This window comes from Candoia aspera, chromosome 11, assembly GCF_035149785.1.
Source record: "Candoia aspera isolate rCanAsp1 chromosome 11, rCanAsp1.hap2, whole genome shotgun sequence".
Lineage (NCBI taxonomy): Eukaryota > Metazoa > Chordata > Lepidosauria > Squamata > Boidae > Candoia > Candoia aspera.
Window position 1 is genome coordinate 6,978,438 of NC_086163.1, and position 25,903 is coordinate 7,004,340.

At 40.4% G+C, this 25,903-nt stretch overlaps 1 protein-coding gene across 2 annotated transcripts; it reads left to right on the forward strand.

Moving 5' to 3' along the window:
* Window positions 1–249: 249 nt before the first annotated feature.
* Window positions 250–25,903, forward strand: LOC134503956 (dipeptidase 2-like). 2 transcript variants are annotated; one of them, XM_063312932.1, is made up of 11 exons: window positions 250–284; window positions 5,025–5,322; window positions 6,426–6,552; window positions 6,943–7,072; window positions 7,324–7,471; window positions 9,508–9,577; window positions 14,449–14,625; window positions 15,133–15,220; window positions 16,778–16,853; window positions 18,722–18,857; window positions 25,335–25,903. In XM_063312932.1, exons 2-11 carry the CDS (start codon window positions 5,204–5,206, stop codon window positions 25,380–25,382), a joined length of 1,119 nt encoding a protein of 372 aa, XP_063169002.1. In that variant the 5' UTR covers window positions 250–284; window positions 5,025–5,203; the 3' UTR covers window positions 25,383–25,903. The 2 variants fall into 2 exon arrangements, with proteins under 2 accessions (XP_063169002.1, XP_063169001.1); XM_063312931.1 differs by lacking the exon at window positions 25,335–25,903 and adding an exon at window positions 20,576–21,941.

The window sequence follows — 25,903 nt, forward strand, 5'->3', positions numbered from 1 at the left end:
AGGAAATTCAGTTGCATTCCCTCCCTTTGCCCTAGCATAGCTCTTTGATATATTTATCTGTTTATATTAAAAGAGTAAGTAATCGCCCTGGTGTTGAATGCTATTTTATTACTTTTCTGTGAGCTGAAATGTGAGGAAGCAGATATTAGAGGAGCTGGGGAACTCCCTCGTAATCACTTCTAATCATCTGTCCTCGTGAAGTCACATGCTGCTCCTTCAGAAGAACTGTGCATGTAATGTTCCTTGTGCGGCGTGGTGATGCTGACAGTGGTTGTTGCAGTTTGGTAAGACACAGAGCCTGACCTTTTTCCCTTCTACAGCATGGGAAAGGAAATGATGGGGTTTGTGGGTGGCAGTACCAATGCGTTAATCCTTGGGAGGACCTGGATGTAGGCAGCTGCTGAGAAATACCAGACAGAAAGAGAATGATATATGAACTAGATCCTAACTGCTTTATAGATTCAAACAAATTAAGCATGGAGACAAATCAATGATTAGATTCTAAAGAAGTCCTCTGTTTTGTGTCTTGGAAAACAGAAGTGGTCCAAAAGATCAGATCTGCCAGTAGAATTCTGGGTAACTTTCAGGAAGCATTAAGGATCTATATTTTGATCACATAGACACATTTAAATGGTTTGGTAAGATTTCAGAAAGAACCCAGTATTCCTCATTAGCTGACCCTTGTTGGAGATGCTGAGAGCACATGGGATCTTCTGGAAGTACAGCCTATGCTCCATTCATGGATCTGTCTTGGAGAACTTGCTGAATAGTCTACAGATCATGGTTTTAGAATTTCAGCTTAGGGAGGATTGGTAGCTGATCCAGATCCAGCACCCTAACCCAAGTAAGCCAGTTTATTTCAGGGGTCAGCATTGAGGAGAAGAAGGCCTTGCTCTTTAGAAAACACCCCAGTCCTTGATGTCCATTTTTCAGTATGAAAGAAAATATTCTGGGGAGAATGAATTGGGAGCCACAAGCATAGAATGACTTCTTCCAGGGAACATTCTCCTCAATTCATTCTACATGGATAAAGGCACTCTAAGCTGAATATGTGCAATTCTTCTTAGAGGTGGGATTTTGGAAGTGAGGTTGGCTTATCCAAGTCCCCAAACCCCAGATCAATTCCCTATTCCTTAGGCCAGTGTTTCTCAACATTGGCAACTTCAAGATATGTGGACTTCAACTCCCAGAATTCCCCTTGCTGGTTGCCAAGCACCTGAATTTTGATCACGTGACTGCAGGGATGCTGTGACAGTTCTAAGCGTGAGGACTGGTTGCAAGTTATTTTTTTTCAGTACAGTTATAACTTTGAATGGTCGTTAAATGAATGGTTGTAAGTCAAGGACTATCTGTAGTCACTGGTTTACTAATAAACACACCACTCTAATATAATCCATACAAAATATTATTGTAAAATATCACAAAATCACTGCCAAATCTCTAACACATACTGTTGCATCCTTTGATTAGTAGAACAAAACTAATTTTTCAAAACAAACCTCACATCCCAAATAGATGTCTATGTAAACATGAAATCACTGTTTGCAGCCTTTGTACAAATCTACAACAAAAAGTTGTGCAAAGGGTTTTGTGACACTTAAAAGGCTAACACACTGGTTGCAGTGGAGGTTTTTGTGAGCCAGTATCTAAAGTATTTGTCTGACATTTATGCCACAATAAATGTCTTGGATTTCAGAGTACCACGAGGATCTGTTGTTTTTATGAAAGTATCCCATGGCCCTTTATATACTGCCTTCTCAGAATCCATCAAGCTGATTAGGAGTTGAACGCATGCCCATATGTGCATCGTTAAGGGGCAGGTGTTACATTAGTTGCATTGTTAATGCAATGATTGTGCAGGTTTTAACCAAGCTAAATCTGGGGAGAGGGTACAGCTTCTTCTAGCTACAAGCCACCAAATCACCTCTGAAAGCATGGTTGAAAGAGTGCACCCTCTCCCACTGGAACTCCAATGAACTGCAAATAATGACTTGACAGGAGTTTTGTCCCCCACTCCCCCCCAAATGATCTTCAGTTTGTTCAGGTTTCCCTACAGCATCTCTTTAAATGTTTAAGCGACATGTAAGGATTTCATTAGGGATGCAGTGGTGCTGCGGGTTAAACCGCTGAGCTGCTGAGCTTGCCGATCGGAAGGTCGGCGGTTCGAATCCGCGTGACGGGGTGAGCTCCTGTTGCTACTCCCAGCTCCTGCCAACCTAGCAGTACAAAAACATGCAAATGTGAGTCGATTAATAGGTACTGCTTTGACGGGCAGGTAACGGCGTTCCGTTCAGTCATGCCGGTCACATGACCACAGAAGTGTCTTCGGACAAACGCCGGCTCTTCGGCTTTGAAACGGAGATGAGCACCGCCCCCTAGAGTCGGACACGACTGGACTTAATGACAAGGGAAACCTTTACCTTTACCTAAGGATTTCATTCACACACTTATCTTTGTGTTTCTCAGCTTCAGTCTCCCCAAACCCTCCTGTTTCTATAGTACAGTCCTCTGTTCAGAAATAAGTTTTAGATTAATATTGTGTGAGTTCAGGGAATTGCAGCAGCTTTCTCCAGTCTGGTGCCCTTCAGATGTTTGTTGACAATTCTGGGAAACCATCTCAAACACAGTTGGAGTGCAACAGACTGAGGACAGCTGAGGTATAGGTTGCCGGTCCAGGTAAAGGCGGGAGAATCTGGTGTGAGTTAATTCATATGGAAGACATAAGGTGGGGAAATTCCTCTAGAAAAAAATGATTGATTAACATCTATTTTTGTCTGCCCAGTAACTATGCATGAACTCTGAAACGACCTTCTGAGGAAATCTGCCTTTAACACCCACCCCTATTCCTTTTCAGATTTTAGACATGCTGTGTAAACTGTTTTTCTTAACTGCTTCTGTTCCTTGTGAATTTGTATTGCTTCTTTTCTTCCATAATATTTTGTTAGCATGTTAGGACGTTAGCCCTTAATTGTTCTAAGGTTGTTTCAGGTTCTTCCTTTGCATTTTTTTTTAAAATCTAGCTTTCTACAAACAAGTATCCTCTGAATCTGTTGAAGGAATCCTCCCATTTTTCTCCCCAAAGGGCTTCACCCCAGCTTGGGAAGGTCGTTTTGATCCTTATAGTTTGCCTCAAAAAAGCAGATCATCACAAGGTTTCCCAGTCTTGTGAGCTTCCAGATTCATGGATTTCAACTCCTAGAATTCTCAGCAATAGCACAGTTGAGAAATTCTGAGACAGGGATGTTAATAAATTATGTGACAAAATATATTGGATCTTATAGGCAGAACATAGACAGCCAAGGTCTCACCAAGCAATCCAGAAGCACAATCAGTTCCTTTCTAACTACTTTATCAGAACATATCCTTCAAGGACACCGACACCTCTATTCCCAGACACTCAATATACCTATCAAAAAGGGAAAAATGTAGATAGAAAAAGAACCAGCCAAGGGGATAGGACACTGGGAGGTTCCAAAAGGCTCTTTTGGGAGTATCCCAGATTTTCCCCACACCGTGCTTCCATCTTTTATGCTATGAGCAGGTCAGGGTATCTGGGCTGGTTCTCCTAAGTCTTCATGGCTGGATACTGTACATCATCCCCATTTACTAGATTATCTCCTTCATGGTACAGAATAGAGGAGGGATCATCTGGTGTTTTACTTTCCATCTCTATTTTGCTGCCAGTATGCACATAGCAGGACTAGGCTGGAATAACCAAGGGCCCTATTTGGGACTACCCATGCTAGTGACCCACAATACTGTTTTTGGTGGCTTGGAAAATTTCTGTGCCTTTTGATGCAGATGCAGAGACTTGTGGATAATGTTAATTCTCTCCTGTTGTCCTCTCCCTGCTTTTGTTCAACCCATTTTACCAGTTAACTGGTTTTGGATGTTTGGTGATATTTCATAAACATCAAGCTATGATTTTTGCTAGCTGAACTGAGTGGCATGTGGATATTTGCTCTGATCTGGATATAGGGGTTGACTGTGAATGTGCTGGGTGCAAACTAATCTGGAAACTCCCCAGTCTTTTCCCAACATTACTACTACTACTACTCTTCCTCCTTCTCCCCTTCCTTCCTTCCATGTCTCAGTTCCTTTCTCAAATAAACACATTTATTAGTTCAGGCCATGCAATCATGACAGAGAGACTTTTCTATAACCTGTTTCCGTTGATCAGCTCTAAATAGTGTCAGTTGATGTTTTGTCTGTATTGTTCTCCTTCCTTTGTTCTCCTTTTCTTGTCAGCTGGTAGTAGATCTATTGTGAGAACAGAATAAAGAATGACAGTATCATGTACATAAAGAATACAGATATTCTAGAAAGAAAATGCCACCGTATATTTCATAACAACTCCCCACATCCCTCACCACTGAGCATGCTGACTGGAATTGTTGAATATTATGGTTTCATAACTTCTAGAGAGCCAGGGATTCCTGGTTTCAATTAAGGTTTTAAATGAACACTATAAATCATAGCAATGAAATGGGGCTTTTCATGACCCAAAGGAGGAGAAATACGCAAGAAACCTCCTTTCACTGTCTTTGATGCTGCAAATGGAGGAAAGCTTTGCAGTTACTATTTTTTAAGAAGCAAAAATATTTGTTGGGCCAGGCATCTTGTTGTCTCAGCAAATGCTATTTTTAGCCCTGAGCTTTATACACGTATCTGTGGGCGGAATTGGAAGAGCCACTCAAAGAAGTTGGCCCTCAGTGCACCCTTCCTGATCTTGACCAATTCTGGCTTCAAATGTATGAAAACTAAAATGTCCTTCCCTGACATTGTGGTGAGCCTAGTGCCTATGGGGTTTGTATGCTGTAAGTGTAAGTACTGCCCAGAGAAAAACCTATCCTTCAGTAAGAAAAATCTATCCCGGCAAAGTTTCAAGGAAAAATTTCCATAGGATATAATTTTGGATATGACATCGCTGGGTTAAAAAGTTTGTGAGCAGCATGTATTGTTTTTATGCAGCCATGGCATGACAGTGTCCCTGTTAGTTCTCTCTCTTTTTCTTTCTCTTTCAGGAGCAGGCGGACTGAGTAAAGACTTTCCGTGATCTATTACCTCTTTTCACTGTGCTTGAAAACCTTTCCTGAGGAGTCTCCCGAGCTTTGGAGAAACAAGTGCTCCTTTTTATCCAAGAAAAAACATTGGAGGCATCTCATTGAGCTGATCAGCTTGTGGATCTCCTTGGGATCTTGTGATGGTGATGCTTCTGGGGCTACTGTTTCTGCTTGCTGATATTTCGGGATCCAGAGTTGCTGCTGAATCCTTAACAACTGAAGTTCTTGACCTCATGAAGACATCCCCATTAATCGATGGGTATGTCGAATTCCTTGCTTGCAGGCATTTAACAGCAAAACTATGATCTGAGCAGAGACATATTCTGATAACCTACCTTCCTTCCTTCCTTCCTTCCTTCCTTCCTTCCTTCCTTCCTTCCTTCCTTCCTTCCTTCCTTCCTTGTCAGTGTTGAGTAAGTAGTAAGTCAGTGTTGACTCCTGGAGATTGCCTGGACAAGTCCCTGCAGTTTTCTTGGCAGCTTTTTCAGAAGTGGTCTTCCATTGCCTCCTTCCTAGGGCTAGGAGAGAGTGACTGGCCCAAGGTTACCCAGCTGGCTACACCAAACTGGCTCTCTTTAATAGTTCACTCTTACTGAAGGCTACGCATGTCAGTTTGTATAGGGTGATATAAAGCAGTAATTGTACTGAGAGCCAGTTAGGTATAGTGGTTAAGGCACCAGGCTAGAAACTGGGAGACTGTGAGTTCTTGTCCTACTTTAGGTGCGAAGCCAGCTGGGTGACCTTGGGCCAGTCCCTCTCTCTCAGCCCTAGGAAGCAGGCAAGGGCAAACTACTTCCCAAAAACTTTGCCGAGGAAACTGCAGGGGCTTATCCAGGCAGTTTCCGTAAGTCAAGACTGACTTTGAAGGCACCATGAATGAATGAATGAATGAATGAATGAATGAATGAATGAATGAATGAATGAATGTATTCTCCTAAGTAATACAGCTTTAAGATCTGTCTCTGGAGCTTTCCTTCCCTACTACTCCAAAATTTCTCAGTCTATATAAAGGAGCATCTCAGATGATCACTGTTGTCAGAATGGTATCCTTCGCTTCCCTCTAATCAAGCCTCAACCATCATAGCACATCCTACTTCCCAAATCTGAGATGATTTGTAATGTGCCTTTCCCATTGTTTGTCTTAGATAATGTTGGAGGCTGGTGTGGGTTACGCTGGTAAGAATCCAAAATTATCTCCTTAATTTTTAGGGAGACGAATGAGAACATCCAGCTTGCAACGCTTTCAAGTAATCATTTCGTGAGCTATATTAAAATTTCATGTGCTGTAAAAACAGCTCATCAACCCAAGGTGAGCCCTAAATTCCTTTACAAAGGTTGACAAGAGTCTGTCTTACCTTTCAGACACAATGATCTGCCCCTGAAACTAAGGTGGTTATACCAGAACAAGCTAAGCACAATCAACTTGAAGACACTCAACACTACAAACACAAACATTGAGAAGCTCCAGGCTGGCCATGTTGGGGTGCAGGTAGGTGTCTTCTGAGTTCCAAGCTTACCAAGGGGCTAAGAAGTAGGCATATGCCAGAATGGAGGTTGGTCAGCGGTGGTGATAGCAGTGGTGAAAATCTTGGTGCTTCACATGACACAAAGAAGTGGAGTACTTGATTAAATTGATGCAGCAGTTGCCATCTTCATCCTTCCAAACTAACTTTGGGCATTTGAAACCATACTGAGTCAGAAGGAGGCCATCTGAAGAAGGTTTTCCTAGGGGCCAAAGAACTGTGCAGGCAAAGTGGACATCCAGGTAGTCAGTGATGTATAAATCAAGCATAATTCTAAGTATCTAAATCTACAGTATGCTCATGAGAGACATATACTTGAAATTCCATTTTAAAGCGTATTTTCTAATTTTTTCCAGTTTTGGTCAGTGTATGTTCTCTGCAGTGCTCAGAACAAAGATGCTGTGCGTTTGACCCTAGAACAAATTGATGTTGTCAAACGGATGTGTGGTGACTACGAAGAATTGGAACTGGTGACGTCTTCTGAAGGTAAATTTTGTTTTATTTGCTCAATGAAAGAAACATCAGACTACTCATGCTCCTTATCCATGTGATGTGTTGGAATTCCAAGGGGGGGGTGATGAATATCGTCTTATGCAGCCTAATGTTCCAGTCAACACTTAGCTGGCAGTACATATGCTGAAATTGTGCTAGTTTTTATAGAACAATCCCTAAACTGTAGGTTTACTCTGATGATCTGCCTTTTTAACTAGAGTGCTACCTTTCTGTTTAAAATTCAGGCATTGAGAATCTTGGCAACAATAAAATAGCATGCTTGATTGGCATTGAAGGTGGGCATTCCATTGACAGCAGTCTGGCAACCCTGAGGATGTTCTACGATCTGGGTGTCCGGTACATGACTTTGACGCATACTTGCAACACTCCCTGGTAATCAACAAACAAACATTCTTTCAGAGGTGGATTGTTTCAATAGTTGCCACTGTTGCTTTAAATAACACGGTGTTTGCATATTTCAAGAAAATGAATGTGATAGTTAAGTTAAGGCTAACGGTACCAGGTAAGATTAGGGAATGTAGTATTGAACATGTGAAGAATTCAGCTTCTTGGTGGTGGCATTCATACAACATGCTTAACCTGGTTACTGATTTAACTCCCTTTTTCTGGATTTGCATAATACGCTGAACCATAAAGTAACCCAATAGGCTCACAACACAACAGAGCAAGCAAGCCAGCCAGCCAGCTGGCCAACCATGCTTGTGATGACAGTAGGCCTAGGTCTTTGACTGATCTGGCTGAGCATTGGCAAGCGTTTTGTCTTCCTTCCGTTCCACGCAATCTATGCAAGATGAAAAGTAGAAATGGTGAATGTTACATGCCAACTGCAGTGGCAGCATAAAATTCTGTCTTTAACAGATCTTTTGATGTTTGAACATCTGGAAACTGGAGCTTCTCCTGTGTTCTTTCTTACTGGTTGTACTTTTTATGACCTTGGTAACTTTAGGAGATCTATTAGAGTGGAGAAAACAAGGTCCAGTTTCCTGATTAGTCAAGAAATTCACAGCTCCTCTTTGTATCATGTGCGTAATGGTTCAAAAAGTAGGTTAGCAGTCATGTCAATATTATAACCTGGTCATCACTAGGGCAGAGGGGTTGGTTTTAGCCTGAATCAGCTAATAGCATACTTGCTGTCAAACCTGCCCCCTCCCCAAGCCCTACTAGGTCTTCAGTGAGCCTTCTGGACATGTATCTATATGAGCTGAATTCACTGATGACCACTGAAAGGACCACAGTTCTTCCTGCTGCTGGCACAGAGACAGTATCCTATCTGAATGCCTCCATTTTACTTTTCTTCCCCTCTTGACCTATCGGGGAGAATGAGGGTGAAATGGGGGCAGAAACACTGTTTGACCACGGTATCTCTTGTTCTGTGCTATCAGTTGTGTGCTATCCCTGTTTCTTCAGGGATAATGGCTGACCGGGTCAACCATGTTATGTGACGCAGCCACTAAGTAATTTAATCCAATCCTATCTCTTCCTCTAATGGACCTGCGAGCATTCACACATTCTATTAAGCCATGGCTTGCTTCAGTACAACTCATTGAATAAGCCACAGTTGAGTACATTCAGCTAACAAAAATTGAATCTAAAGAATTTGGAATCATGGCTTTGCGGTGGATCCAGTTTAAACAGGGGCTTCAAGAGCGAACAGTCTAAAAGACAAGAGACAGACTGTCAGGGTCAGCCTCGCTCCGCAATAAGACACAGACTCACTTAATGGGTATTAAGGATTTCTGGTTTATTGAAATGATGGCTGACAGAACGAAAAACGGGAACGGGGGTGGTGGTGCAGAGGTGCCCCTTTTATACCCTCTTGTAGTGCCCCGGGCTCCCCCACCCTACATTGTCCCGATCCCCCTCGATGGGACCCTTGATGGCTGCCTGGGCGTTTTCCCGGTGTCTTCCTTTGTCTCCCGGCGTCGGTTGTGTCCTCCAGGGCACCAGGTGCGGCTTATCTCCGTTCCTCTGACGTCCTTCTTTTCAGCTGCCTATGGGTCCATGGGTGTGGGTGCTTTTGGGTGCTTGTGTTAATCCCTAGTTTGATTATCTCCTTCCTCTATTTCTTAATGATCATGATCTACGTTGTGAGGCTCTTTGTGCCTTGCAACGAGGTCATGACACAGACATTCTTTCATTGCTTGCTCTTCTTTTTAAATTTTACTTTCTTATTCTGTAACTCTTTAAACCTTTCTGGGATCCTTTTTGGCTGAATATAAGTTAAATGGATGCTGTCTGGAGTTTCTTGGAAGAAGGATGACGTAAATACAAATATGATTAATCTATTGTGCCTGTTATGCATGTATATTTTAAGAATGCTATTCCTGTTTAAACTTTGGAACGTGTCCATGACAGTTTTACAACAACTTGCATTTGAATAATAATCTGTATTTGTGGTTTATTTTCAGGGCAGAAACTTCGACAAAACACATACATAGTTTCTATCCTGATGTTAAAGGATTGAGTCCTTTTGGCAAAGTAAGAGGAAGTTCTGAGTGAAACTTAGCAAGTGACTTGAGTTGCTATTATCTCTCTGAGATTCTCTTAAATAAGGAAGATCTGGAAATTAATCTACAAGGGCCTCTTCTTCTGTCCTGATGAAAATCCACCATAATCAGTATTTAATTATGATGATGATTACATGCCATCAAGTCGTTGTTGACTCTTAGAGACTACATAGATTTTCTCCATGATAATTTATCCCTAACCTGTTCTTTCAGGTCTCCCAATGGTGCACTCATTGCCACTGTCATTGAGTCCATCCCCCTTGCTGCTGGTTGTCCTCCTCTTCTCTTTCCTTCCACCTTTCCCAGCATCAGAGCCTTCTCCAGAGATCTGGGTCTTTGCATGAAGTGTCTGAAGTAGGATATTTTGAGCCTGGTCACTTGTGCTTTGAGTGAGAACTCTGGGTTGCTTTGTTTAATGATCCATTGGTTTGTTTTCTTGGCTGTCCATGTATTCTCAGGAGTCTTCTCCAACAAAGCACTTTAAAAAATCATATACACATGCAGACACATTAGGCAAAACTCATTTGAAACCAATATTTCTCAATCTGCTGGCTTCCAGAGATCTAGGACTGGGATTCCTATTAGCGCCATCCAGCACATCTTTTTCGTCTGGGTAGTGGGAATTTTAGTCTGAAATGTCTGGAGAGCTGGAGGTTGGGAAACATTGCTGTAAGCGGACAAAAAGGGTTGTGCATTGTTCTGACTTCAATAAGCAGCCATCTAAGTGCTGGTTTAATGAATAAGCAAAAATGGATGAGTTCATATAAAATGCTAAATCATAAGCTGTAGTTTATCAACCACAATGGCTGGATTCACATATCCATCATGTTGGCTCTTAGCATGCTGCTCGAACCCAGCTTCTACCTTTTTGTGCTTCAAAGAGTTAGGGATGGAGAACAGCCTTCTTTGATTGGCTGTTCTCCAAACAGAACTACAACTCCCAGAATTCACAGCATTTGGCTGGGAATTTCAGGGACTATAGCTTCAACACGTCTGGAAGAAATCCTATTAAGGAGGACTGGGACAAGTAATCAAAGAACAGATCCCTGAAGAGAGAGGTAGGAAGGCAGCTATCAATTATTCAGAAATCTGTTCAGACAGATCTTTCTATCCATGAAGAGTCCTTACTACCAATTGCCTTGTAGGAAACACCCTAGATTTTTTTCCCCTTGATTTGTGTTTAAGAATGTATTTTATACTTTTTAAGAATTGTTCCTATTGACTGAAAGTCTCTTTGGAAAGATTGTTAGCATGAAAGGCAGTATATAAATAATTTTGAGAAATAAACTCTTGGATTGCATAGTTACCTAGAATTAATAGCAAAGTTGTTGTTCTTGTTGTTTATTCGTTTAGTCGCTTCCGACTCTTCGTGACTTCATGGACCAGCCCACGCCAGAGCTTCCTGTCGGTCGTCAACACACCCAGCTCCCCCAGGGACGAGTCCGTCACCTCTAGAATATCATCCATCCATCTTGCCCTTGGTCGGCCCCTCTTCCTTTTGCCTTCCACTCTCCCTAGCATCAGCATCTTCTCCAGGGTGTCCTGTCTTCTCATTATGTGGCCAAAGTATTTCAGTTTTGCCTTTAATATCATTCCCTCAAGTGAGCAGTCTGGCTTTATTTCCTGGAGGATGGACTGGTTGGATCTTCTTGCAGTCCAAGGCACTCTCAGAATTTTCCTTCAACACCACAGTTCAAAAGCATCGATCTTCCTTCGCTCAGCCTTCCTTATGGTCCAGCTCTCGCAGCCATATGTTACTACAGGGAACACCATTGCTTTAACTATGCGGGCCTTTGTTGTCAGTGTGATGTCTCTGCTCTTAACTATTTTATCGAGATTTGTCATTGCTCTTCTTCCAAGGATTAAGCGTCTTCTGATTTCCTGACTGCAGTCAGCATCTGCAGTAATCTTTGCACCTAGGAATACAAAGTCTTTCACTGCTTCGACATTTTCTCCCTCTATTTGCCAGTTATCAATCAAGCTGGTTGCCATAATCAATCATACCAAGATGACTTGGTATCCCCATACCACTAAGAACTTGCCACAATTTGTTATGGTCCACACAGTCAAAGGCTTTAGAATAGTCAATAAAACAGACATAGATGTTTTTCTGAAACTCCCTGGCTTTTTCCATTATCCAGCGGATATTGGCAATTTGGTCTCTAGTTCCTCTGCCTTTTCTAAACCCAGCTTGTACATCTGGCAATTCTCGCTCCATGAACTGCTGAAGTCTACCTTGCAGGATCTTGAGCATTACCTTACTGGCATGTGAAATGAGTGCCACTGTTCGATAGTTTGAACATTCTTTCGTGTTTCCCTTTTTTGGTATGGGGATATAAGTTGATTTTTTCCAGTCTGATGGCCATTCTTGTGTTTTCCAAATTTGCTGGCATATAGCATGCATTACCTTGACAGCATCATCTTGCAAGATTTTGAACAGTTCAGCTGGGATGCCGTCGTCTCCTGTTGCCTTGTTATTAGCAATGCTTCTTAAGGCCCATTCAACCTCACTCTTCAGGATGTCTGGCTCTAGCTCACCGACCACACCGTCAAAGCTATCCCCGATATTGTTATCCTTCCTATACAGGTTTTCTGTATATTCTTGCCACCTTTTCTTGATCTCTTCTTCTTCTGTTAGGTCCTTGCCATCTTTGTTTTTGATCATACCCATTTTTGCCTGGAATTTACTTCCAATGTTTCTAATTTTCTGGAAGAGGTCTCTTGTCCTTCCTATTCTATTGTCTTCTTCCACTTCCGCGCATTGCTTGTTTAAAAATAATTCCTTATCTCTTCTGGCTAACCTCTGGAATTTTGCATTTAATTGGGCATATCTCCCCCTATCACTGTTGCCTTTTGCTTTCCTTCTTTCTTGGGCTACTTCTAGTGTCGAAGCAGACAGCCATTTTGCCTTCTTGGTTTTCTCTTTCTTTGGGATGTATTTTGTTGCCGCCTCCTGAACAATGCTGCCAACTTCTGTCCAGAGTTCTTCCGGGACCCTATCTACTAAGTCCAGTCCCTTAAATCTATTCTTCACCTCCACTGCATATTCCTGAGGGATATTAGTGAGCTCATATCTAGCTGATCTGTGGGTCTTCCCTAATCTCTTTAGTCTGATCCTAAATTGTGCAAGAAGAAGTTCGTGATCTGAACTACAGTCAGCTCCAGGCCTTGTTTTTACCGACTGTACAGATGTCCGCCACCTTTGGCTGCAAAGGATGTAATCAATCTGATTTTGGTGTTGTCCATCTGGTGAAGTCCATGTATAAAGCCGTCTCTTAGGTTGTTGGAAGAGAGTGTTTGTTATGCAGAGTGAATTGTCTTGGCAAAATTCTATCAGCCTGTGTCCTGCTTCGTTTTGTTCTCCCAGGCCATACTTACCTGTAATTCGAGGTGTCATTTGACTGCCCACCTTAGCATTCCAGTCTCCTGTGATGAAAATAACATCTCTTTTAGGCGTGTTGTCCAGTAGGTGCTGCAGATCCTCATAGAACTGCTCTACTTCAGCTTCTTCAGCATTTGTGGTTGGGGCATATATTTGGATCACTGTGATGTTAGATGGCTTGCCCTGAATTCGAATTGAGATCATTCTGTCGTTTTTTGGGTTGTATCCAAGCACTGCTTTAGCCACTTTACTATTAATTATGAAGGCTACTCCATTTCTTCTGTGGTCCTCTTGTCCGCAGTAGTAGATCTGGTGGTCATTTGATGTGAAGTGGCCCATTCCAGTCCATTTCAGTTCACTGACGCCCAGAATGTCTATCTTTAATCTTGACATCTCACCAATAACCACATCCAATTTGCCCTGGCTCATAGATCTTACATTCCAGGTTCCGATGGTGTGTTGATCCTTAGAACATCGGATTTGCCATTCACCACCAGCACCGTCGGCCGCTAGCCGTCCTTTCGGCTTTGAGCTAGCTGCGTCATCACGTCTGGGGCTAGTTGAGCTCATCCTCTGTTCCTCCCCAGTAGCATTTTGACCATCTTCCGACCTGGGGGTCTCATCTTCCGATGGTATACCGACATATCTCTGGTTGTACTGATCCATTTAGTTTTCACGGCAAGAATACTGAGGTGGGTTGCCATTACCTTCCCCAGGGATCGCATTTAGTCTGACCTCTCTGTCATGACCTTCCCATCTTGGTTGGCCCTTCACGGTTTAGCTCATGGCATCATTGAGGTGCTCAAGCTCCAGCACCATGACAAGGTAACGATCCTTTGCTGAAGAATAGCAAAGTACTTATTCCATTTATATCCAGGAAACATTTTTACTCTTTTCTTTAGCCAAAAGAGATCCCAAACACCTCATAAATAGGAAGCAGTTCCTGCCCTCAGGCTTAGAATCTATTTCATTGTCATCTGAGGAAAAATTAAGCTCAATCTTCCATAAACTTGAGTTAAAACTAAATCTGTTGTCCGTCAGGAAATCTTACCTTCCTTCCCTCTGCCACCTGTCTTTTCCCACTCCTGATTGTCAATTATTCTTCCTCCAATTTTCTCCCAGATTGCTTAGCAACCTTCATCCTAAGTCAGTCTTCAACCCTTTGGCCTTCAGCTGTATGATTCCTTCAACACTTCTTGCAGAAAATCTGCACATTTGCAGAAATACCTTGACCAACTTTTCCCCCAAGTAAAATAGCCTTAGAACTTCTCTCCAGCAAGAAATAAAATGAAAAACTTGAGCTGGAGTCATGTTGGCTGGGTGAAAACTTTGAACAGCACTCAAAAAAAGTGAAAATTTACTGTGATAATTTTTTTGGGCAGGGGGACCCCAGCTTTGTGTATGAGAGTGTCTCTGTGTCAGTGCAGCACCAACTTCAATATCTACTGAATTTTTCCTAGGAAGTGGTGAAGGAGATGAATCGCCTGGGGATGATGGTAGACTTATCTCACACCTCTGATGAGACAGCAAAAGCAGCTCTTGGGGTCTCGAAAGCCCCCGTCATTTTCAGCCATTCTTCTGCCTTCTCCCTCTGTAGCCACTCCAGGAACGTTCCAGATGATATTCTCCTACAGCTCGTGAGTCTTGTTTTTCAGATCCTCATGCACTAAAGGAAGGTCTCCCTCAAACTTTTAATGTACTGGACTCTCATTATTCCCAGTCAGCATGGACTTAATCTGCATATTTTCAAACAAAACATTGGGCTGCAACCACTTGGTCTAAGGTTGATATAAAACCAAAAGGCATTCTTGGGAGAAGTGGTTTGCTTTGCAACATGCCTGCTTCTCTAATCAAGGGAACTTGATAGGCATCAAGAGAGACTTCCATGGCGCATGAATGGCTGTGGGTCCTGTGTTTAAACTCTGGTTTAATGCTTTGCTGTGGATACCATTTGAGATATCTTCCTTTATCTTGATACTTTTATTTTCCCCTACCAATTTGCCTGAGAAATGGCACAGTGTTTCAGACAGCTGCTATGTCTGCACCCCCAGGTGCTCCAAAGGAACTTTTTGGAATCAAATCTGAAGCACCACACAGCCCTCAGAACTGGCTATCTGACTTATTTAATTTTTCCTTTGTTTTAGAAAGAGAATCGTGGAATTATAATGGTGACACTCCCAGTGAAGTTTCTGGCTAGTGGGAATGAGACAGTTTACATTTCAACTGTCGCAGGTTTGCAGACATTATGCTGTTCCTGTATATGTGTCACTCTAGAAGTACTAATGCGATCACTTTTTTCCATAGGCATTGAAATCTTAGTACCAGCACAATAAATTCTCTGTTGAATCCACTGGGCAAAGCCTGTTTTTACAGTTTATGCTTCTCTGCATGTGTAAAGTCTCATTCACCATGTAACGCATGCATAAAATAAGCAAACCAGACTTGCATAAAATCCCAGCTGGACTCAACAGAGATGGTTCCATGAATCATTTATTGGACAAAGTTAATGGTCCATATTACTGCTGAAGCTTCCTTTGGCAGGGACCTACCTCATTAATTAATTCATCCCAGGAAAACTGTTGTGGTCTGTTACACATCAGGATACCCTTTTCTTCACTGGAGGAAAAATACATTTTGAATTTACCATGGAGGTAGTTTTTGTACAGTGGAGAGTGGACCCTTGACTTTTCAGGGGTTTTTGTAGTGGTTTAGTGGTGTTTTTCTCTCTTTAACATTGCCTTGGTATCTTCTTGGTATCTTCTTGGTATCTTCTTGGTATCTTCTTGGAGGTCGCTTTGGTCTGGCTCGTCATTTGCAACTAGAAGTGAACTCTCTTTCCCACTTTGATGAGGACTCATCATTCTAATCCTGCCCATCAAAGAAAGTGGGAGGAATAAACCCACCAAAGGAGATCCTCTTTTACTATAGAAAAAGGATCTTCATGGTAAACCTAATGTTCCATTCCAAAACATTTAGATAGCATTTGGCAGGGGAAGTCTACAGCGAGCAAAGTTCATGTCTTTATGTCTATGTGAATGATACTGTTAGCACTGGCTTTCACACTTCCTAGGATCACTGTCCCTGCTTTTTGTTCTCACTAGTTGTCCAACCTTTCTCCCTATGTACAAGGATTTTAGAGACTAGTATTTTTCTAGAAAGCAGGTCAGATCAGGAAGCAGACAGACAAGATCATTAGCATAGCAATATACAGCTAGTCCTCATTTATCAACCACAATTGGGTCCAGCAACTCAGTTGTTAAGCAAAGTAATTGCTAAGTGAAACCACGACTGCGCTTACAATGTGACTTCACCTTTCCTTTGCTTGACAGACCTGCGAAGGTCATAAATGTGAGAATTGGTCGCAAAGTTACTTTTTCATCACCGTTGTAACTCTGAATGGTCGCTGTACGAGGCAGTCACTAAACGAGGACTGCCTGTATAGATGTGGCTTCAATATTTCAAATGTGAAAGTTAAGTAGGCTTGGTCCAGTTAGACTGGAAACTAACTGCAGTATGAAAAATATATTGCTTTCATTTTTAATGTGCAGTCTGAGCCGTTAGCTGAATTTTTAGGAGAAGGTACTATGTATGTATGTGTTAACACATGAGACCATTATGCCAAATAAATATGGATTCCAGCAATACAATGTCCGTTCACCAATGAATTTGTCCATTAAAGGGGATGTTACATATATAAATATCAAACTGTCTACATAGCATTTCCCCTTTCTACCTGCTGTATATTTATGCTATCTCATCTTCTTTTTTTTGTTGAAAAAAATATTCTAGATCACTTTGACCACATAAAGAAAATTGCAGGTTCATTTTCAATAGGATTTGGCAGTGACTATGACGGAGAAAATCGGTTAGTAGTACAGTATTATTTAGCCATGTCCAAAACATTCCCATTTCAAACCATTTGGGGCTTGAAATATAATTCATATTCAAAACAGGCTGTTGCAGTCCTTTGAGAAGTGTCTTGAACTCAGCTAATTCTGTTTTGAGCCTGAAATTCCTCAAGCAATGATTGAAACAGCCTGGTTCAAAAACAAAGCAATTATTTTGAAAGGGAAATGGAGCAATTCAAATTCAAAATGACTCACATTTGAACTTTTTCACACATTGCCATCATGTATTTCACAGGTGCCTGGTCATAGGTTCCAAGTCCGAGGCTCCTGAAAGCCTTAAGGAGATGCTCCAAATTGCAACTTTTAGCATGCCCAAAGAGATTTAATATTTTTAATTGGATAATTATACGAACTGGATTTAACTGATGTGAGCCAGTTTGAGGAAGTGGCTAAGGCACACAGTCACTTCTGAAACCTTACCAAGAAAACTGCAGGAGGTCTCTGAGAACTGGACATGACTGAACATTAAAAAAAATAACAACAACTGATATCCTTTTAATTTAAATTTAAGTGAAATTACATCTGAAAAGCCCTCTGCTTTCTCCTGGTGCCACCTATTTTTGGAAGTTTTTCCCCCTGTCCTGCAACTCCAGGGCCAATGAAATCTTTAATCCCCAAAAGAATGCAGATCCCTGGCATCTCTTTGTTCTCTAGCCAAAGTTATATCAAAAAGAGATGAGCTAAAAAGCCTCTAGCTTCCTTCACAGAAGGTCACATGGCTTGCCTTGATATTTCCTAATGCATTTCTCCATCACCATCAGTTCTATAATTATGTTGTAACATCAGACTTCAAGCTAGATGAGCCTGCTTGGTTTAGCCTGACCACTATGAGGAGTGAGTTCGTCATTTTAGGAAGCAGGTGCAAAGGGATTGTCTCTGACCATTCCCATCCTTCTGAGCCCATGGGCTGCCTTGCATAGGCTGTTTCACCTAGTGGTCTATCCCAATTTCTTATACACCTGAAGCTGGGGAAGAGCTTTGACCAAGCAGGCAAAAAGTAGGACCAGCAGATCTGGTCTACAAATTCCAGATGACCATTTGATGGCAGAAAGCTTTAACTCTATTGGTTATCAAGTTTTTGCAGCCCAGACCTAGCTGTCCTATTAAGGAGGTAGGTCAACGTTCTTTCCCAACTTAAATACTGTAGCAAGCTTTGTGGTGCATGTGGCACCACCTCTGAGTAAACAGTGAATAATGGCTAAGCAGAATTGCACATATATGATCATCAGCTTTTGGCTATGACATTCAATGTCCTATCATCAGTCCTGAATTAAGATTCACCTACTACTTGGATAGCTTTTTGTATCTGGGAAGGCATCTTTTGTCCTTTCCTCACAGGTTAGATATGGGGAACAGGGCTAATTATAGCATTGCTATAATTATTTTCAGGAAAATCCTTCATTGATTGAATGGTAGTTTCATGGGGTGAGAATGTAACGCAGATCTTTAATTCACTGTGAAAATGGCCTTGTTCTACCCAGAAGGGACTCTGCACATTTGCCATAACAGTTCTAAAAATCATTAGTATGAACCATTTTATAAAACAAATGTCAGATAGTACAACTGGATGAAATTATTGGAATTTCCTAGCTGGGGTGTGTGTGTGTATCAATCAATCAAATCTTTATTACGATCAAGGACCCATACATACATACATACCCACATACATACATACTGTATATATAAAGCTTGTGAATCTCTCATGAGCAGCCATTTTGCTATTAACAAAAGTTGGCAATGAATTTTCTTAGACAGCTCCTAATCTGGCTGTGCTTTTGCTAAGAAAGATGTATTTAGTTCATGTCAACCATGTCTTGACGGACAGATTTCCCGAGGGACTGGAGGATGTTTCAAAATATCCAGCCTTAATTGAAGAACTGCTGAGAAGAGGTTGGACCAAGACAGAACTTCGTGGGGTTTTGAGAGAGAACTTACTTCGTGTTTTCAAGGAAGTAGAAGATGTAAGAGTTCCTCATTCTGAGACATGTTGATTTTTAGCTTTGATTTTTAGTAGTATTAATTATTGACGATCTAGGATATTGGACATCCCCAAAGATGTCCATGGTGACAGTCTTAAATTGTCCATTGACATCATGAAATGCAACTTCTATTGGTTCAAGGATGGTAGTGAGCTTTGGGTCACATGAAAGACCTACTTCAAGAATTGACTGAACCAGGACACACTTGGGATAGGAGCTTAGGAGTTCTAATGGATGAAATTGGGCCTTTAAGTACCCATTTTATCTCTGAAAATACCCCCCACCCCTCCAAATGCAAAACAGATCTCCAATTTTTAGATCTAATTATTCCCAGGAATGTCTGAAGGCCAGAAAATGGATGCTGGTGGTCTATGTGGAATCTTTGCAACCCTTAACTGATATCATCCTTCCTTAACTTGATGCCCTCCATCTGTTGGCGATTTGGAGATTCATATTCTAGCACATTTGGAGGGTATTTATTATTGTCACCTATCTTTCTGCCAAAAGGATATTAAGCTAGCAAGGTTTAGTCGCAAATGATGAATGGAAATGTATGAACAATTGTGTAGACTAGCCAAAATACATGCAGAATATTTTAAGGAAATAAGAGGAGAAAAAGTATTGCCCTCAGTGCTCAAAGGTCACAGGATTCAGAGAGAGGTATGGCTGTTAAGATCACCATCCTTTGCTGTTTGTCCCTGGCAGTGGTTAATCAACGATATGCTGCCTCTGACTACAGAGGTTCCATCTATGACAATCCAATAGAAGAGAATCTCTGTAGCTCAGGGTTGAACTGTGGAGTCCTTGGTGCTCTCTGAGCTTGGTTGTTGGCTTGTAGACATTTCATTACCCAACTAGGTAGCATCATCAGTGCAAGGGAGTGTGGAGCTACTGTATATAAACAGGGAGCAAAACTCCATGCACTGATGATGTTACCTAGTTGGGTCATGAAATGTCTGCAAACAATCAAGCTCAGAAATCACCAGGGTCTGCCCATCTGTGACAATCTCAGCTAACAGCTATTATAACCACAATACAAATATACAATGTTTTGCACAAAACGATTCTGCAATGAAATTGTGCAGCATGGAGTCCTCTTTATCATAATTCTAGTCAGATGGTCATGCCCCTTGCCAAGCTGTTCCATCCCATTCTCTGCATTCCACCCACCCACCCATGCTCATGTATACACACACACAGGTTTTCTTGGTTGCTGCCTCAACAGATCAACTTGCAAGACCTGTTTGTATTAAGTTGTTCTGGCCATTTCTATTCCTCCCTAAAGATTTTTGACATCTATTAAGACTTGTTGCTCCAGAGTGAACTGATCCCTCCTCCTTGTGTGCAAAGGGGCCACCTGGGCTGCGTAAGGAATGATATACAGAAAATGTGCCGTTCGTCTGAACAGGATCTTTTCTTTGATCATTTCACATACTTGACATCCTCCAAGACTTTGGGGACCAAAGAGATCACCTTAACCAGCTCAACTATGTTCCTCTTTCCTAGCCTGGTGCCTTGGGAGTTCTAGTCCAGAACATCCGGAAGGCATCAAGCAGGAGAAAGATGATCTAGAGTTTAGGTAGAGATCTAAATGAGCAATAGGGCATGATCAGGTACAATAATATATCTAGACAATTTCAGATGTTTGTATTTCACACCGAGAGATTTGTGGGTTTCACCCTAACTCTGAACTTTCCTAGGTGAAGAACAACTTGCAGGAGAAGGCACGAGAAATGGAAATCCCACCTGAGCAGGTTGATCAAACCTGTCGCCTACAGCTGAGGCCCCCAGTTTCCGCAAGGAGCAGTTCCTACAGACTGTTTTGTGGGGGGCTATTCAAGAGTCTTGTATTCACTCTTGGAATGCACACGATGCTGCGTTGAATTTGACTCTGACAACAGCACCAACTGCTTCTTCCAAAGTTAGGATAGATACTGAAGAACAATGCAACTCCGTGCCACTAAGTCTAGAACCATCAGGACTTCCTGTTTCATTTTCACAGAAGGCTAAAAGAATGAAATTATTTTAGGATGCCAAAGGAAGAGCTGCCCAAACGGAGCCTTAATTTCCACAAACACCACATGGGTGCATGCGTGCGTACATACATACCCAGCCCAGAATGAAATTTATTCACACACATCCAATCACTAACAGCATAGTCTGATGCTTATTTAATTCCTGTTAAGTTCAGGGGGACTTTGTCCAAGATCTGTCTTTCAGTAAATATGAATGGGTTTCCACTGTGAATTTCTTATCCCTTGATTAGTCCATAATTTGACATAGGGAGCTCCCCATGAGAGAAAGTGATATGAAAAGATATTTGAAATTAATGATAATGGAAGCCTGAAAATGGAGAGGGACAGATACACTGATGAGAGATCTCCCCTGTTCACAGTTCCCAAACTAGGTGCCCTCCAGATCAGGTTTAATGCTAAGGTTAGAACATTGTCTGAAGACCTCAAGAAACACTCAGATTTTTTTAAAGTAGCCTGCATAGTCGTCATATCTGTTTTTGTGAATCAGATGATCAACAAGCCAACATCTGGAGACCGCTGGGATGGAGAAGCTGGGATAAATTCTCTCCAGTCCATCTTATCTCTATTTATAGTTAAGACACACAGACAAATTTTATTTCGGTCATTGACTAATAAAACTACATCCTATAAAACAAAGCAAAATTGTCTCCTAATATCAATAACTCTTGGCAACCATTTGTGGGCAAAGCTTCCACATAATGTAGCAGAATTTTGCTACTTTCAGAGAAACACATTTATCTTGGTTATCTAACATAACTATTTATAGTTAATGTTCTATTAGTTTTTGAAAAAGTGTTTTAATAGTTTGCTGTCAGCTGCTTTGGACAATTTTAGCAGAAAGGTGAAATGAAGCAAGTGTGCAATAAATATCAGTTGAGAACTGGATTAAGAAGCAACATTTAAGAGAATTTAATTTAAAGGAAGGAGTGCAGGAACAGGTGAAGCATGGATGCAGGATGGGAGTGGACCCTATAAAACAGAAGTGTTTGCCTGACAATATTTTGTGATGTAAAAATTGCAGAGTTTTGTTGCACAAATCAAAAGAAGTTAAAAGCAATATTGAGTAACACTCTGGTGCTTTGTGTTGGACTGTTTAATATGGATTGGAGTTTGTATTGATGGGGTGTTCCGTTGTTTGTGATATCCAACACTCACTCCTAGCCTTTTAATAATGATTTAATTTTTGTTCTTGTTGAGCGTTTTTAAAATTTGTTTTTATGGATTGATTGTATGCCCCCCAGAGTCACGTTTTATGAGATGGGTGGCCGTATAACTCCTGTATGACACATAAATAAATAAATCTTTATTTCCTTTATACTGGTGAGAATTCTGAGAATGAGGAACCCTAGATGACATGTGCTTGTGCCTATTTGTGATGCTACTCTGGCAACAAGATCCAGCACAATCTTAGCAAATAAGCAACAATTCGAGTTTCCTCATCCAACACCAGTGCTGGCTGGGGAATTCTGGGAGTTGAAGTCCACACATCTTAAAGTTGAAAAGGTTGACAAACACTGGTCTACGGACTTCCCCCACTGGCCCAGAGGCTGTATTCACATCTCTCTCTCGATCGTAACATGGTTTCTTTGGGTTTAGTTTAGTATGTTATGTTAACTCAGTGATTATGATTTATACACCATACTTTATGGGTCAATGTGATGTTTGAACCTATGCATTGTGGTTTTTTTCAACAAGCCTTGCTTAAACCTTGGTTAAGCAGACTGTGTAAACACAGTGAATGGAAAAAGCCTGGGATCTTTCAGAAGAATATTTAGTTTAAGTATTGCTCTGGCTTCCTTTGGAATAAAGTTGGTATTATCACTTGTTATTCATCAAAGTATAATACAATACAACAAATAAACAAAAAGTATCACATCTTTCACTGGAAATGTGAGTTGGAAATGTGAGTTTCAGCCAGGTTTGTTGTTTATTCGTTTAGTTGCTTCTGACTCTTCGAGACTTCATGGACCAGCCCACGCCAGAGCTTCCTGTCGGTCGTCAACACCCCCAGCTCCCCCAGGGACGAGTCCGTCCCCTCTAGAATATCATCCATCCACCTTGCCTGTGATCTTGTAAGATATAACATGTGCCAGCAAAATGAGGGGTTTCCCCCCCCCTGCAAATCTGCAGTTGGCAATAACTATAGTTTTTGTAAAAATGTGTTTAGTCTGTTTATTATTCTGCTGAATGTATCAACAGCTGTAAGGATGATTTTGCAAGATCTTTTCCATTCTCAACCTATTTTCATAGTTAAATATCTATATTTTATAACTTTTTCCAATTCTTTGGTTTTGTTTCTGCTGTCTCCAGGTACTGCCACACCTACAAAAATCACTCTTTTTCAATTATTATTATATTTGGTGTGTTGTGTTCAAGATAACATATGTAAACCCCATAAAATGTTAACATCATTTCCAACAAATTTATTTTGGGATCATACCACATTTGGGAAATGATAGCTTTAGTGCAAATACCAGTGGATCATAGCAGCTACTCTATCATGACATTGTTTATAACCAGCCTGATTTAATGTTGCATCCACTAATGACGTAATCCATGTTTTCATCTTTTTTTTTTACAAAAAAGTCTGCCTTTGGTGCTGATGAATCCTTGATTTCATCACATTTGTTTGTAATGCTTGTTCTTGTGTTGCAGAAATTAAGCAATCTGTGTCCTTCCTAATAACTATTGTCAACTCCTGATCTTGCCCACTTGGTATTTTTTCTTTTTTTAATGTATTGGCCAATTGGTTTACTCCTCCAAATTTCTAAACAGTTTTTCAACCATTCGTTTTTATGGTCCTGTTTTGCGTCTGCCATTTTAGGATGTTTTCTTTGCAAACTTCATAGGCATTTTCTCTTTGTTTGCCTTGATGTAATCATTTAATTCACATTTTTCTTCTTCAACTGTCTGCTTCACCTGCAGTAAACAACCACCACCAATTCTTCAAGCTAAGTACATTCCATCAACATCATTTTTTTGTTCCTTTGTTACCAGTTTTCAGATCCAAGTTATGTCCAGTCTACTATATCAGCAGAATATCTGCTTATTGGTATCACCCATCAATTTAAGGATTTGATTGTATTTCCACTATTTAACTTTGAATTTAGAAAGTTTAGCATTCTTTTTAAATATTTTAAACTGGTTTTCTTTTGAACTTCACCATGCAATATGTTATTTGATCCAAGTATTCCTAGATATTGGTAGCTTTCTTCTTTGGGCAAAGATTTAATGAGATTCCCATTTTTGAATTGTACATTTCCATTTTGTTCAATTTTCCCTTTCTTTATGCTCAGCATAAACTAAAATAAACATTTGCCAAATATAAATTCCATTTTGATTTCCTCAATATATAGCCTTACAGTTTTAAGTAAGAATTCGATCTTATTTTTTTTCCATATAGCTTATATTTCCAATATATTTTTTCCTGATGCTTATATTTCCAATTTCTTTGCCATTTTACCATCAACATTGTTTTCCTTTTTTTTTCATAGCCACTTTTACAAAATTCTGGATGTTTGCACTAATGCCAACTATTTCCAAACATTTCTGTATCCAACAAAAATCTCTCTGAGAGGAAATCAGATGCCTTTTTATAATTAATCCATTGGTATCTCTTTACTTGGAGTTTTTGGTTATCATTTTAACACTCAGCAAATGAGCTTTTGTTCTGCGTGAATATTGGCAATTACCTTTTTTTTCAGGTGGGTACAATGAATTTTTGAATATGTAACTCAAAGTCACATTTATTAATATACCAGTTAGCAGTTTGCACATTGTTGACAAGGAAGTAATTGGTCTGTAATTGCTTCCAATTACACCCTTGTCTTTTCTTATTAAAAATGCTGTATTAAATTGAACATTTAAGTCTGTAGCCAATCTTTCATATAGAGTCATCAGATGTTTAAGTCAAAATCCATGTATTTCATCTTGGTGCACTCCAATTCTTCAACCTCTTTGCTTGTTTTTTAATAATTTCTCATGTTACAACCATTATCATCCATTTTTATTTTGCATCTTTATTGGGTTCTTTCTGATTATCCCAGACGATAGTCCAAAAATTTGTTGATCCATCAATCTCTGTTCATCCTTATCATGACAAGCAATTATGTCTGTGGTATTCCTCAGCAATGTATAAAACAAGTGCTGGTTTGTTCAAAACTGCTGATTTTTTCAAAACTGATGCATTCTAAATTCATATAATTCAGCTTTGTTTGAAATAGCTGTGACTTGCTGTTTAATTCTTCTTAGATTTCTGTAATCTTCTTAGTGTCAAGATTATATCCTTCTGTAAGCTTTCTTTAATCTTATTTTTTTTTCCTTCAAATCCTTCAAATTGCTGATATCAGCTTGCAGTGTATTGAATTTTCTTCCCAATCAAATATTTCATTTTGTGATTGATCTCGTTGCTTATGTTTTACAGCATTGTATCCCAACTCTGATTTTATCACAGCTGCTGTCTATGAATTAGTTGGTTCACTTCAGCCAAGGTGTATATTTCAATACTTTCTACTACTAAATTTTTCTTCAGAAATTTTGATAGTTCTTTTTATTCATCTTTTTCAATAGTGGCAACCTTTCCCTATGATTTGAAATGAAATAACTTTATTGTGGTCATTAACCAGCACATGGTTAATGACTTGAATTTTTCAAATGTTCAATAATTTTCCTTTCAGTTCCATCTACCTTCCAGAGAACTGGTATTTGTCATTCCTTGCTCAATGATTCCATGTCTTTCACCATCACTGTTATCTGACTCAGAAGTTAATACAATTTGATGTTGCTCTTCAAAAATTTCATTCATTTGATGCCCTTCAGTTTCCTTTGTGTTGTTGGGATCAATACGACCAGCTTTTTCAGCTAGCTTTTCCAATTCTTGCCATTTGTTATTTGTAAAAGCCTTTGTTCTAAGGGTAAATCTTTGCTAGCCCATGAATCGTTCCTCATCAGTTTCTGAGTCTGAGTGTCTATGTTTCCAAATTTCAAACATTC